This window comes from Juglans microcarpa x Juglans regia, chromosome 7S (genome assembly GCF_004785595.1).
Source record: "Juglans microcarpa x Juglans regia isolate MS1-56 chromosome 7S, Jm3101_v1.0, whole genome shotgun sequence".
NCBI lineage: Eukaryota > Viridiplantae > Streptophyta > Magnoliopsida > Fagales > Juglandaceae > Juglans > Juglans microcarpa x Juglans regia.
Window position 1 is genome coordinate 15,263,366 of NC_054607.1, and position 15,824 is coordinate 15,279,189.

Below are 15,824 nucleotides of genomic sequence, written 5' to 3' on the forward strand. Positions count from 1 at the left end.
AAAAGCAGAACAAACAATTCAAGAAATGAAGCATAATGATTATTATGCTATAAAAATCTTAAAGAAAAAAGTCTTCATAGGAAATTATACAAAATCCATTAATGCACCTGATATGGTAATTCTCTCTCTAGTTTAGATTAATAATCATATAAAAATAAATGTGTAAGTGTTTATATACATGTAGAAATCTTATGGACAAGATTCCAGATTTCCAAGATGTCATAAAGAACTTTAACAAAGATAAGCAGTTAACCAGGGGATCATATTTTGTGCACTAGAAAAAGTACAAAGCATAGATCTTTATACCTCCAAATGCCTCTTTTGCTTGTGGATGCTTGCATTTATCAGGGTGGACCAGCAAAGATAACTATGAATGTTTAATATTGAACATGCCCATAAAAGGTTGATTAGAAAGATAAGAAGTAAGGAAAAAAACGAGAAACAAAATTGGTCAATCTGATTTCATTTGATGTAGGAATTACCTTACGGTACTGCTTCTTAACATCTTCTAAAGACGAATCAAATGGTAGGTTTAGAAAATCAAACGGATTTAACTTGAAGCAGGAAAGGATCCTGTGGATTTATCAAATATTCAAAAGATAATGAGAAATTAATCATCAGATAGGATGACATTTATACTGAAAAGAGCATAATTGACAATTAAGCATGCGCATTTGATATATTTTTTTTTTTGATCAGTAAAAAGAGAGATATTACATATATGAATGAAATAAACATAGTCCTTGTACACAGGATGTATACAAAGGAACTCCTAAAAACATTCTAAAAGCGATAAATTAAAGACAAGAAATCCTGGACATTGTCCCCATGTAATATAATAGGGGAAAACCAACACATTAGTGTGGAGAAAAAAATTCTTCAACTCAGTACTTTTGCGTTCCTTATCTTCAAAACAACGTGCGTTCCTTTCCGTCCAAATACACCACATAATACACAACGGAATCATCTTCCACATTGCTGCCACTTGTTTGCAACCTTGCAACTTTGACCAACATCCCAACAAATCCACCACCCTCATAGGCATAACCCAGGCAATATCAACCCTCAGAAAGATCTCATCCCATAACACTCTTGTTACCTCACAGTGTAGTAATAGATGGTCCACAGATTCTCCATTCTTCTTACACAAGTAGCACCAGTCCAATACTACACATCCTCTCTTCCTCAAGTTGTCTGTGGTCAATATCTTCTCAAGAGCTGCACTCCAAACGAAGAAAGCTACTCTAGGGGGTATACGAGACCTCCAAATATTCTTCCAAGAGAACGGAGTAGTCTCAAGTTGTGTTGTCAAGATGCTATAATACGCCTTGACTGTACATAACTTATGGTTATTAGACCTCCACTTCAAACTATCTCGCTGTGTCAATGAGTTCTCCGTGGAATATAATAAGCTGAAAAATTCTGAAACAATAGATAATTCCCAATCATGGAAATCCCTATTAAAAAGAATATTCCACATATGCACACCATGAGAGAATATACGCACGTCAGCCACTGAAACTTCCCTATCAGCTGCAATACGGTATAAGGCCGGAAAAACCCTTTCCAAAGCCTGGACTCCACACCACACATCCCTCCAAAATCTGATGCGACTGCCCTCACCAACTGCAAAGCGAACTTGATTTACAAAACATGGCCACCCCTTCCTTATATACTTCCATAAACCCACCCCATAACCCCCACTTACTTCCTTAGAGTACCAACCACCCCAAGCGACACCATGTCTAGCATCAATAGTGTCCCTCCACAATGACCCCCCTCCAAATGATATCTCCATAGCCATTTTCCCAATAAAGCTTTATTGAAAGTTCTCAAATTACAAACACCCAACCCCCATTCACAACTGAGGCGCATACAGTCTCTCATCTAACCAAATGAAATTTCTTTTCCTACTCATTCCACCCCATAGGAACGCCCTAAAGAGTTTCTCCACCCTGTTCACCACCCCTATAGGCATAGGAAACAAAGATAAAAAATAAGTGGGAAGATTAGTAAGAGTACTCTTGATAAGAGTGAGACGGCCCCCCTTCGATAAGTACACCCGTTTCCAGCCAGCCAGTCTTTTCTCTATCTTCTCCACTATCCCATCCCATATAGCTTTATTCTTGAAAGTTGCTCCCAAGGGGAGACCCAAGTATTTCATTGGAAAATCCAGGAGACTAGCTAACCTGAGAATATTAGAAACCACACCCATAGGAACCATCTCAGACTTGCCCAAATTCACCTTTAGTCCCGACACTGCCTCAAAGCAAAGTAGCAATGCTCTTAACGTTTGGATCTGGCTACTCTTTGCTTCACAAAAAACTAATGTATCATCTGCAAAAAGATGTGATATGAAAATAGTGCCACCATCACCATTGCCCACCTGAAAACCCGATAAGAAACCTCCCCCAACAGCAGCCTGCACCATCCTACTTAAAGCTTCCATAACTATGACAAATAAAAAAGGAGATAAAGGATCTCCCTGCCGTAGACCCCTTGAACTAGCAAAAAAACCAGTAGGTGTACCATTAACTAGAACTGAGAATCGGGCAGTTGAAATACAATGACACATCCATGTAATCCACCTAACCCCAAAACCACATCTCTCAAGCACATATAAAAGGAATTCCCAATTCACATGGTCATAGGCCTTTTTTATATCAAGCTTGCACAAAACACCTGAACCTCCCTCCCGTAACTTGTAATCCAAGCACTCATTTCCAACAAGCACTGAGTCAAGAATTTGTCTCCCATGAATAAATGCATTCTGGGACTTGGAGATAATATGTTCTAACACCGGACTAAGCCGGTTAGCCCTTCGAGATTATCTTATAAACGCTACTAATCAGGTTTATAGGCCGAAAATCTTCAATAGTTGAAGCCCCATGTTTCTTAGGAATAAGAGCAATAAAGGTCGTATTAATGGACTTTTCAAACTTCTGAAAGGAGTGAAATTTGTTAAAAACCTGAATAACATCACCTTTTACAATATCCCAACAAGTTTAAAAGAACCCCATTGAAAAGCCATCCGGCCCCGGCGCTTTATCCTTTGCCATGCCAGATATGACCTTGTGGATCTCTTCTTCAACAAAAGGTCTCTCCAAAATACTCACGCTCTGCGAATCAATTTCCTCAAAATGCAAAGCATCAAGCTTCGGCCTCCAAGTAACCGATTCTGAGAGAAGGGACTCATAATACTGTACTATATGATTTTCTAGCTCGGAAGGAGAAGATATCACCTGAGAGCCTGATTGAAGTGACTCTATGACATTGTTACGCCGGTGTGAATTAGCCACTTTGTGAAAGAACTTCGTACACCTATCGCCTTCTTTCAACCAAAGTGCCCTGGATTTTTGACACCATGAAATCTCCTCCGATTGCAAGACCCTCTCTAAGTTTGCCATAGCCAATCCCTTCCTCAATAACACCTCCTCCGAATTATCTCCCAAAAACTCTTTATTCTCAAGTTCTTGCAGTTCCTCTAACAGTGAAATCTTCTGGTTGTCAATATGACCAAACACCTCCAAATTCCACTTCTTCAAGTCTTGTTTCAATGCCTTCAACTTGCTTGCAAGAATGTAACTTGGGGTACCAAAAAACTGATATGAAGACCACCAACTACTAACCCTCTCTACAAACCCATCTGCTGTTAGCCACATATTTTCAAACTTGAAATACCGTCGCCCCCTATGAATACCCCCACAATCCAAAAGGATAGGATAATGATCTGAACTGACTCGAGCTAATCTTCTCTGACTTACTTCCGGATATTTAGCTTCCCACGAAGGAGAAACTAAGAATCTATCCCATCTCGACCAAACCCGCCCATTTGACCAAGTGAATTCACCCCCTACCAGAGGGAGATCCATGAAATCCAGATCAAATATGAACTCGTTGAATTCCTCCATGGCCAAAGAATGACGACAGTGCCCTGACCGCTCACTAAGAAACCGGATAGTGTTAAAATCACCCCCCATGCACCACGGCACATCCCATAAGGAATATACACCCGCCAACTCCTCCCACAACCTTCTCCTGTCCCGATCCACGTTAGGACCGTAGGAACCTGCAAATGCCCATTCCCATCCATCATCCACATTTTAAAATAAAGTCGCAACCAAAAACTCTCCGACACATTCCTCAATTGACTCAACCACTCTTTTATCCCACATAAGCAATACTCCACCTGAGGCTCCCGAAGAGGCCAAATAGGTCCAACCTACATAGGAACACCCCCATAAACCTCGCACAAATTTCCTGTCAATAAAATGTCTCTTTGTTTCTGAAAACACACCGCATCACCCTTCCACAACCGCAATAATGCTTTGATACGAAGGCGCTTATTGCGATCATTAAGCCCCCGTACATTCCATGATAAAATCTTAGGCTTCATAAAAAACTATGTTACCCCTCCCCCTTTATCTATCCCTTCCGCCACTCCCTTCTTTCACATCATAGTTAATGGAGCAAGTTAGCTTTTTAAGCTCCCTATCGCGTTTAGAGGCTGATTTTGAATGACTAGCCTCAAGGACTACAAGGAGAGCCTTAAATTGTTCTTCATACCCTCCAAACGAAATCCCAATGACCTCTTGAATTTCCTTTACTTTTTTGAAAACCCATTTTGACGAAGAACTCCCATAATTAGATCTGGGTGGGAGTGTGCACAAGGGTGTTAGAATGGCCCCCTCCTCAACATTAGTGGCAGAAGCAAATAATGCCAATTCCGAGCCACATACAACTTCTGATTCAACCCTGGGTTCCACCACATTTTCAGGAACTCTGAAACCTTCGATATCAACATTGGATCCCACTACATACCCCTCAGAAGCACCCAACTCCAAAGATATCCCATCTTCCAACGAACCAGACTGCCCAGGAGACACTACTGTACCTCCATCCACCACACACGACTGTTTCTGAGCATCCTCCAACACCAACCCATGATCCAGCAACGGACAACATTGTTTCAGAGGCTCCTCGTTAACTGTCGGAGCCCTCAGTAAGGAGAACCCATGCTCCGACAAGTGGGACTGCACATATAACGCTCCTGTGCCTCCGTCCACCACACACGACAGCTTCTGTGCCTCCTCCACCGGCAACCCACAAAACGACGACGTAGAAATAGTGATTAAAGACCCTTGCTGGATCGGCAACTCACCCTCCTCGATAACCTCCCGACGAGGTGCCTGAACCGGCACACCCTGATATTCGTCGACGACGATCGGAGGTTTCTGTGCCGGTAAGGAAGCCGTTACGGCACTTACCGGCGTTGCGGAAGGATGCGCCAGGCACTGACTCGAAATATCGGGTGGTGCCCGAAACACCTTCCAAGCCTTTTTTGGGCCGACCTGACCCGACCCCTTTGCTGGCCCAGCCTGCATCCCGGCCCTTACTCCTTTCGCCAGCCCATCTTGCATCCCAGCCCAGCCCAGCCCAGCCCATATTCCCTTCCCTTAAACCCAGCTCCCCCTGCTCCGAAACCTGACCCAATTCCTTCACTTCCTTTCCCTTAACGCACCGTTTAAGACCAACTAATTCTTCCAATAACAGCCCTACTTTTATCTCCATATTACTCAGAACCCTTAACAAATATTCTTCATCTATCTCACTGCCTCTGCAAGACCTCTGGCACTATAGGCACCGCTCCACTCACCTCTTGCTGCCGTACTTTCTGCACTTGAAGGACCTCGCTGTACGACCTTAAGGCATCAACCATCAACGAAGGAGCACCACCTTCTCCCCTAAGCACCTTCGGCTTGGCTACTTGCGATGGCCATGGGAGTGCCATCACTCTGTTTCTCACCCCTGAAACAGAGGGATGAGCCATGAACTCCTTCAAAATATCTCCAAATTTCCTCCACCCCTCACCCATTCTACCTTCTGGAACCACCAACATACCTCTCCTCTTTTCATGCCCAAAATTCGAAATGGAGAAGTACCTTCCATTGCGGTTGCAACCCCTCTGTATCATTAATACTGCATTTCCAGTTCTACAAGTTCTAAGAAACTCTGACGAGCCCAACGACGCAGCACACTCCCTCACCATCAAGCCCAACCACCCCAAAGCTTCATGCTCTAATGAAATGTATTTCACCACAAGCCAACTACTCTCAGTAATTCTCCACCACCTAACATTCTCCCTACTAAACACAAATAACTTCTATTCAATGAAGACCTCTGTGCACATATCCATCATCACCATCCAAAACACTAACACGATAATCACCAATCTGAAACTTAACACCCAACTGGACTACATGCTAATCACCACCAGGAATTACCATCATTGATGACCCAAACTCCAGAAACAAGAACAGAAAAAACCAAGAAAACCAAGAAAAGCACAAAGTGTACGGAGAGTATTTTTGGAGAGAGAAAATCTATTCCCTTTGTTGAGTAATCATTTATATGCGCATTAGATATAAAACGACAAATATATGCAAATTTATAGAAACTGTACGATACAAAAAATTCAAAAGAGTAAAATAATAGCAATTCAAAATGGAAGCAAATTTTAGGAAGAAGCCTTTAGTAAAAAGACATTGAGAGCTAGCAACACAATTTGCAAGCTAGTTAGCCATGGTATGGGATGATTTTTTTTTTTTTGATAAGTAAACAATCTTGAAAAAGCCATGGTATGGAATGATATAGGGACTCATTTCAAGAAGTACACTAGAGCCAATGGCACAGAACCAGATTTAGGACAGTATAAACAAATCAATTATTCCTGCAAAATATTTTTCAGGAAAACCCACAAAGAAATCAATGAGAAGGCCTACCAAAGAACACCCGTCATGCCCAAGTGCCCAGATTTAAAAAAAAGGTTCATTTTTCTGGTTTGAGAAATTTCGAAATTTTGTTTTATTTTATTTTTTATTTCCAGCTGCAATTGACTATATTGATTTATTGTGTTAATTGCTGATTGTGTTAGGCACTGACTGGCTTTATTTAAATGCTGATTATATATATATGGCACGTAGATTAAAAAACTTGCCAAAATTGGTACTGTCTTATGTAGAAATAGGAAAACTTGCCTTAGTGAGGGCAACTTTCAAATCAGAATTTTACGACTCCGTAAACCCTAAGGGCATATGTCTGTCGTGCCTTTCAAGGAGTGGGGAATTTACTTAGTTGCAACTAGAAAACTGGAAGCTTCCAAGAAGCCCTAATGTGCCACAAATTTCTGGAGGATAGAATCCTAATGAGGAATATGGTTCACGGAATCTAGCATTCCTTCGGCATCTACATTCCAAGGAAAGTGGTGTCTAGGAATCAAAAAAATATCTAGGAAAGTGACGAAACTAGCATTTGAAATGATTGCGAATATGATGGGATTCCAAGTAATATGATATTCCTATGTTTGGTTTATTACTAGGAATCTTGTAAGAATTATTTTGTTCTTCACAAAATATCACTATATTATTCTTTGACATGTACAAGACGTTTTGAATGAAAATGAATAAAAAACAAAATAGCAATATAAAATTCATTGACTAAATAGTAGCATAAAATTAAATTAAACCAAATAGTATAGAACAAAAAAAACAATGTCCAATACGAAAAACCCAGAAAAGTTTGAAAGTGAGGAAAAATAACCTGAGGAAAGCAAACCTTTTCCAGGAGGTAGACGATGTGACGAGTGTAGAAAAATAAATCCTAGTTTATATAAATTTATATTATGTACTTCAAAAAATAAAAAGAGGTGGATTTCCTTTACTTAAGTCCATCCAAATGGAGTAATCTTTTAAGGATTCCAAACACCCATAATTTTGCATCCAAAAGAATTCACATTAGACAACATAATCATAGGTAATTGTGCCTTAGTTATGTTGGTGGGGATGACGTATGCATAAAAGGATGGGAAATATTAAAACACTATAGGTTATTACACTGTGACAGCTCCTAAGGTTGATGTTTAGATCTCCCTAAAAGAACGTTTTGAGTACGGGGCCAATGAGTCATCCTTAAGATAACTAATTTTTTTCTGAAGAATTGAGACACTTTCGAGTTACAACAAGTGAAACTCCATAATCACATGGCTGGCAATCACATACACACCACCCAAATGATCATACATGAACAAAAGGGTTATCCGCTTTGACAATACAAGTGTTTAATAAAAGGAAACCAAATCTAATTTAAATCAGAAAAGCATGTGTAAAAATGGAATTGATTGAATAGTTATGAATGTTTTACATATTGCTCAAGAAAATTTGTTATTATGCAAGCTTAGGAAACAAGGTAAATAGTTACGACCATGGCCATACTTTATTCAAAATGTCAACGCAATTTTTTTTCTATAACCTTTTTCATGTACTACGATGCAATGTAGCCTTCCATTGATAGCCCGTTTTATCATCCAATAATACTATGTGAAAAAGAATTCAAATGTAAATGATTTTATGTGCATTCTTCCGCTGTGATAGGAAACAAAAATGTTATAAATACTTATGATAATGAATGAAACGCAAAACAAAAGAAAGGAAAAGAAGAAAAGGAAAGGAAAAACTTGTGACTTTATGAAGGCCTGTAAAGGATTTGTAATGTTTTCTCAGCCTAATGACTGATATGCAATGGTACCAAAGCTTTGCCAGGTGTAGCCTTCTTGTATGGTCTCCTGAGATTGGCCCACCTAAGTGCACCTAATCTATCTAGTGATATACATATCTTTAACGTGATTCCACCTATGGCCAAGGGAATGAAAACAGGATCCTTGCGATTACTTACCGACTACTCAACTTATTTTGTTTTTTATCTTTTAAATCTCCCAGGTTTTGATGATGAGGATTTGGTAGGCCAAAACTAGTTTTGGAGACCATTACTTACTCAAGCTATAATAAGTGCTCGACACAGTTACAAGGCTTTAATTATGATGATATTTTGGATAATTTGTTTGTTTTAGGTTAATTGAGTTTGCCACATTTCATAGTGTGTTTTGAATAAGAAGTTTCCGTTAAGTTAGGGCTGCACCCCTAAAAAACGCCTATTGATATTAATAAGTTTTTACTTATAAAAAAAAGTTATGTTAGGGGTATCATAATTCATGGATCTCTCATACTTGGTGCTATTTAATGTCATGATGTAGCTGTCCTAACCTACAGGAAGGCGGTGTTACATCTCCCAATGAACTAGGGTTAAAATCAAGCATTCTATAAATTTTTAAAGCCAAAACCATTGAAGTAGTTGCAATAACTAATCATTTTGCATTATCTTCCCTTACTTAGGGCAACCCCAAGCTAGACACATACCAAATTGAACAACGTAGCCATATATGTAGAAATATGGAATTTAATAACCTAACAGCTTGTATTGTATACAAGATATCGAGGCAAAAGGCACCAGGAGTCATATGGTGCTTGTCTGTTATTTGGGATTTTATTTGTCCTTCCATAAGCTATTTCTCAAATGGGGGCCAATTGTGGGGATCAAACCAGATTTTATTTCAGTATCATTGTTTTTGGTCTTAGAGCTCCTTTATTGAGTACAACCTAAGGTGGTTGATTTCCACCATTCCTCTCTCCCCCAAACTTTTTGTTTTGATGTTACCTCCATTTTTCACAAATTGTAAATGAGGTCCTAGGGCCACATGGAGTAGGCCTATGGAAGAATATACGACAGGTTGGGGCAGTTTTTAGAATTAGTATGGTGATAGGATCCTTAAGGAAGTCTTCTTGGAGGTGTATCATTGTAATGACCCAAGAAAGGCCCAAGCCACATTGGACCCATGCTCCAAAAGGACTAGCAAAATATTACACGAGCAAAACTTCTCCTTCCTAAGCAATGTGGGATCCCATTCCCATCTTATACACAATCTGGTGTATTACAATAGTGCTCCTGTTAAGAATGCTTCAGAGGGGGATAATTAGGAGATGTTGGGTAATAATATTCAGCTAGTATCCTGGGCAGTTCTGGTGCAGGGTTTGTTTTATATGGGTTCGTGTTCGAAGCTAATGATCGACCAAAAGCTCTTTGATTTTAAATGTGAAAATCATCAATGGTGGAGGATTTTTGAGAGTAGTCGCAGGGCTTCAAAGTTTATTTCGATTGATGTTTCTGCCATGGACTAGTTGGCTTTGGCGGTGGGAGCTTGTGGAGCGTCAGTTGGTTCCTCTAGGTTTTACAAAACTCGTCGAAAAGGGAATCAAGTGTTGGTGGTCCAAAGATGTCATAACATATACGGTCCATATTTAACGCTGCCAGAATATGGGCAAGAAATGAGACGTGGCTTCATTGCTGTTCCGGAAGGTTCAAAGGGCAAGGGGAATCAAGTGTTGGTGGTCCAAATATGTATTTTTTTTTTTTTTTTTGATAAGTAAGAATCTTTATTGAATCGAATGAAACTAAGCGAAGCCCATGTACACAGGAAGTATACAAAATGAGACACCTAATTACATTCTAGAAAGCAGAAAAGAAAACAAAAACTCATGAACATTCCCTCCCTTTAGTACAATAGAAGAAAACCACTGAAAAAGATACGACACAAAAAAATTTCAGATTTCTCCCACTGCTTGCTCCTTTTTGTTAAAGCACTTGTCATTCCTTTATGTCGATAAACACCACATTAACATTTGCGACAACAAGGAGTTGAAACGTGTTTCAATTAAGTCTTATGCTTTTTTCTTGAAAGTCTCTCTCTCTCTCTCTCTCTCTCTCTCGGGGTATGACCTTTCATCTTCCATCCCAGGCGCTTCTCGCCTGGGATAATCCTTGATCTTTTTTTGCTTACCCCGAAGATGTCATAACAGATACGTGGCTTTATCACTGTTCCAGAACATTCAAAGGGCGAGGGGTGGAGGAAGTTTGCAGAATTATTGAGAGAGGTAGTCAATATCTCCTTTGTTTCGGGTGTGAACAACAGAGCACCTATGAAGATTGCTTCTTCCAATCACGCTGTTGTTGGAAGGAAGGGATCTTTTGCGGAGGTCTTGAAGAAGCCACCGCCGATTATGGAGGGTAGAAAGGAGGCTCATGGGGTGGCTGGTGGTGAAGAGGTGCAGCCGGGATTACAATCGAATAAGCTTCTCAAGGGTGACGGTTGGTTTTCCAAGAGTGGATCGTCAAGGGATGGAGAGGGGTTCACATTGATGGCCATGTAGGATGTTCTATTGGACATGAAGGAAAAAGTGGATTTTATGTTGTAGTGAGTGGCATTGGGCATGGGCTCAGAGGATTTTAAGAAGGAAGATGGGGGTAAGTCGAAGTCTGCTGTTGTGATAACCTATATGATATGTATAAGGGTAAGTGTTGTATGGGATCCCGCCTTGCTTGAGAAGGAAAAATTCTTGCTCTTTATAAGGTTCTAATGAGTTCCAATTATATCACTAACTAGTCCTTTTAGAGTATAAGCTATGTGGTTTGAGCCTTCCATTGAGGCGTTACAAATGGTATTAGAGTCTATAGCAACCAGAAATGTGAGACTTGAACCGTGCCACCTACGACGGACTGGCCTAACGAGAACATCGGGAATTTAAGATGGGTAGATTGCGATACCCCATATGATAAGGTTAAGAGTAGGTGGTGTATGAGATCACACATTACTTGGAAAGGAGAAATTTTTGCTCTTTATAAAGTTCCAATAGGGCTCCAATTGTATTATTGACTAGTCATTTTGGAATATAGACCATGTGGTTTGGGTCTTCCATTGAGGTGTTATAGTTGTTGTTAGTGGCTTGGGCTCTAAAGTGGGCTCTGAGAAGCCTAAGGCTTCAAAAGATAAAGATATAAATACGGGGGATGGGCCAAGCTTGGTAAAAGCCCGGAACGGGTGTGTAGAGTGAAACGTTCATGTATCGGGCTTATTGGTTTTGACTTCCTCTTCAAACATGGTGGTGCTGATTCTTGCTCCGATGGTGTTGGAACTGGTAGAGACGATAGCCGGTCATTGGCATTGCTCCAGGTAGTGTGTCGGAGATGGAAATGCCGTTGGAAGTGGAAGAGGGTGAAATGGTGCTACAGGATGTTGAATGTGACGTGTCAAATGGTGGGAGTTAAACCAGATTTTGTCTCTGGTTCCTTTGGCTAAGGGTTTGCATCTTTTGGAGCTTGTACCATTCTCGCTTAAACCTATCATTCCTGTTGTTGCTTTTTGGCAATTGAAGATGTATATAAGGGCTACTTCGGATTTGTCTATTTCTGGAAATATGCAACAAGATGTATCACCTAGAGGGGTTTTGGACGAGTCCAATTTACAGATGGTTCTATGTGAGGGGGACTGCTTTGATGAGTATGTTGGTGGTCTAAGCCCTTTATGCACTCTCCCGCCCCAATCTCCACCCAGTATTGCTTCAGATTGGGTTATAAAAATGGTTGAGGAATTATAGGCTTGTTTGGGTATATCTTGTAATGGTTTCAAAGAGCAATTTAAGGCTCTTATTGTATCTATTGAAGTTGGTCATTCCTAGGTTTTGAAGTCAGCTTCTAAGAAGGAAAGGGAATTAAATAGATTGAAATGTTCTATTAATTACTATAGTAAGGAGGGAAGTGTGGCGAGGGTCAAGTTGAAAGGGAGAGCGTCTTATATTTCCAATGAAGCCTAAAATTCTCTCATGGAATGCTAGCAGAATCAATGACCCCAATAAACGACTTTGTATTAGATCTCTACTTTGGAGTTGGAAAAATATTGTTTGTCTTCAAGAAACTAAGCTATGTTTTATTGATAATCGTAGTTTGTGGGAGTGTTCTTTTGTGGGATGGGCTTACTTGGCATCTTCAGGAGCTTCGGGAGGTGTTCTTTTAATGTGGGATAATAGAGTGATGGAGTTAGTGGAGGAATGCATTGGGAATTTTTCTGTGGCGTGTTCTTTTAAAAATGTCAGAATGGGTAGAAGTAGGCTTTTACGGGAGTTTATGGGCCATGTTTGGATAGGGAAAGGAGTCCCTCGTGGGAGGAATTGGCGGGATTTGTATTATTTGTGTGATGTGCCATGTAGAATGTGTGGGGACTTCAACACTATTCAGTTCCCCAGTGAGTGTTTGGGTGAACCTAGCATGTCTTCGGCAATGAAGGATTTTTCCAAGCTTATTTTTTATTTGGATCTTTTGGATCTTCCCCTTGTAGGGGAAGCATTCACTTGGTCCAATTGTCGGGGTTGGTCGAGATTGGATAGGTTCCTTGTATCTCCATATTGGGAGGTTCATTACCCCGGGTTGTGCCAGACGAGATTGTCTCATGTTTGATCAAATCATTTTCTCATTTTGTTGGATTGTGGTGGTATACGGTCGGAGATATTTTAAGTTTGGAACCATGTGGCTAGGAGCATATGCGTTTGTTGATTGGGTGATGAGTTGGTGGTCTTCTTATCAGTTCTCGAATAACCCTAGTTTTATTCTTGCAGGCAAACTTAAAGCTTTGAAGCTTGATTTGAAGTGAAGTTTTCGGGAATATTGACAATCAGAAAAATTCCCTTTTGGAGGAGTTGCATGCTTTGGAGGTTGAGGAGGAGAATGAGGTAATTTCCGGGAAGGCATTGTTGAGGAAAAAAGAAGTGGTAATTGATCTTGAGAGGGTCTTAGAGTTTAAAAGAGGGAGAAGAGACTCAAAGATGTTTAAAAGTCTCACATTTGCTCTTTGCTGATGATACGCTGATGTTTAGTGAGCCTAATCAAGAACATCTTCGTGCTATGAGAGCACTTTTGTTATGTTTTGAAGCTGTTTTAGGACTTAAAAGTCAACTTATCCAAATTTGAAATTGTTCCAGTGGGTGCCATTCCGAATTTTTCAGATCTGGCCAATATTATGGGATGTAGGGTATCTTCGTTGCCTATGAGATATCTTGGTCTTCCCTTAGGGGGCTACTCATAAATCTGTCACTATTTGGGATGGGGGGATTGAGAAGAGCAAAAGGAAATTAGCTGGATGGAAGAAGCTATATTTGTCTAATCTTCCGACTTATTTTCTTTCTCTTTTTCCTTTGCCAGCAGGGGTAGCAAGGAGGATTGAGAGGATTTTTCGTAAGTTTTTGTGGGGAGGTACAGGAGAGGGAAAAAAGTTTCACTTGGTCAGTTGAAATACGGTTTGTCAACCAGTCTCTTGTGGAGTTTTAGGGGTGCGAAATTTAAGGCTCTTTAACAAAACTCCTTGGGAAATGGCTTTAGAGATATCATATGGAGAGAGGTGCATTATGGAAAAATGTTGTTGATGCTACATATGGGAGTATGGGGGGGGGGGGGGGGGGGGGGGTTAGGTGTTCAAATGAAGTTAGAGGAGTGTATGGGGTGAGTTTGTGGAAGTCCATTAGTAAGGGTTGGAGGGATTTTTCTAGTCATATTAAATTTAAGGCGGGGGATGGAAAAAGGTAACTGTTTTGGCATGATATTTGGCGTGGGGATTCTGCTCTTAAGATTGATTTTCCTTCTTTGTTTAGGATTGCTAGGGATCAAAATGTTGTGGTAGCAAATTCTTTTTCTTGTAAGAATGATAATATTCATTGGAATGTAGATTTTGTTAGAGATGTTAATGATTGGGAGGTGAATGAAGTTTCAGATTTTTTGGGAAGACTTTATAATTCAAAGGTTGTACAGGGAAGGGCAAATAGATTGTTATGGGATAAGGCAGGAAATTCCAGGTTTTCGGTTAGTTCATATTATAAGGTACTAACATGTCATTGTGGTTTTGAGTTTCGAAGCATCTGAAGAGTGAAGGTACCTACTAAGGTGGCGTTCTTCTGTTGGTTGGTAGCTCCTGGTAAAATTCTACCCCAGATAATCTAAGAAAGTGTGGTATGTGCGTGGTTGATTGGTGCTTCATGTGCAAGAAAGATGGCGAATCTATAAACCATCTCTTTTTTCATTGTGAGGTGGCAAAATCTTTGTGGAATGAGATTTTTGGTCGAACGGGTATAGTTTGGGTGATGCCTAAGGAAGTGGTCGATCTTCTTGCATGTTGGAATGGTTTTGAGGGGAGATGTGGCTGCCATAGGGAAGATGATTCCTTTGTACTTGATGTGGTGTCTTTGGCTAGAAAGGAATGAGAGATGCTTCGAAGACAAAGAACGTTCATTGAGAGACCTTAGGGATTTTTTCTTTTGTACTTTGTGTTCGTGGGCTAAGGGTCTTGTAATGAATGCTGATAATGTTCAGGATTTGCTTTAGGCTCTTTTTAATTCTAGTGTGATGTAGGTTATTTCCTTTGTATACGTCTTGTGCACTTGGGTTTTGCCTATTCTTGATAATAAAATTTTCTTTATTAACTATAAAAAAAGACGTTGAGAGGGTCTTGTTGAGGGGAGAGATCTCTTGAAGGCAAAAGTGTAGGGCTCTTTGGTTAAATGTGGGAGATAAATGCACTAAAGTTTTTCATAGAATGGCTAACTCACATAGGTGTGGTAATGCCATTGAGTTGCTTTACTCTGATAACAATGTGTTTTCATCTCCTCTTGAGATTCAGGATCATAATGTGAAGTTTATGAAGCTCTTTTAACTGAATCAGCTGATTGGAGACCTAAACTTGATGGTTTGGCCTTTGGTTCACTTGATCCTATTAGTGCGAGCTGGTTGGAGAGGCCATATGATGAAAATGAGATCTATCATGTCTTTAGTGGGATGGTCAAAGATAAAGCCTCTAGCCCAGACGTGATACGGGTTTTGTAGGAATTTTTTTCCTTTCACAAGTTTGAAAAATCTCTTAATGCCCACCTTCATTGCTCTCATTCCTAAGAAATATGAGGCTTATGATTTGAAGGACTTTCGTCCTATTAGTCTTGTAAGTGGAGTTTATAAAATAATTTCAAAGGTGCTTGCTAACCATATGAGTACGGTTATGGAGCAAATTATCTCTAAGCCCCAAAATGCTTTTGTACGCGGAAGGCAAATACTTGATTTTG

The 15,824-nt window shown here is 40.2% G+C and overlaps 1 protein-coding gene across 1 annotated transcript in view; it reads right to left on the reverse strand.

Moving 5' to 3' along the window:
• Nucleotides 1-15,824, reverse strand: part of LOC121241145 (dnaJ homolog subfamily C member 8) — a 32,108-nt gene that overhangs the window by 4,449 nt on the left and 11,835 nt on the right. Inside the window, exons 2-3 of the mRNA XM_041138788.1 lie at nt 483-573; nt 307-367 (exon numbers count right to left, since the gene is read on the reverse strand). Of these exons, the coding sequence (XP_040994722.1) occupies nt 307-367; nt 483-573 (152 nt within the window). The remainder of the gene's footprint in view (nt 1-306; nt 368-482; nt 574-15,824) is intronic.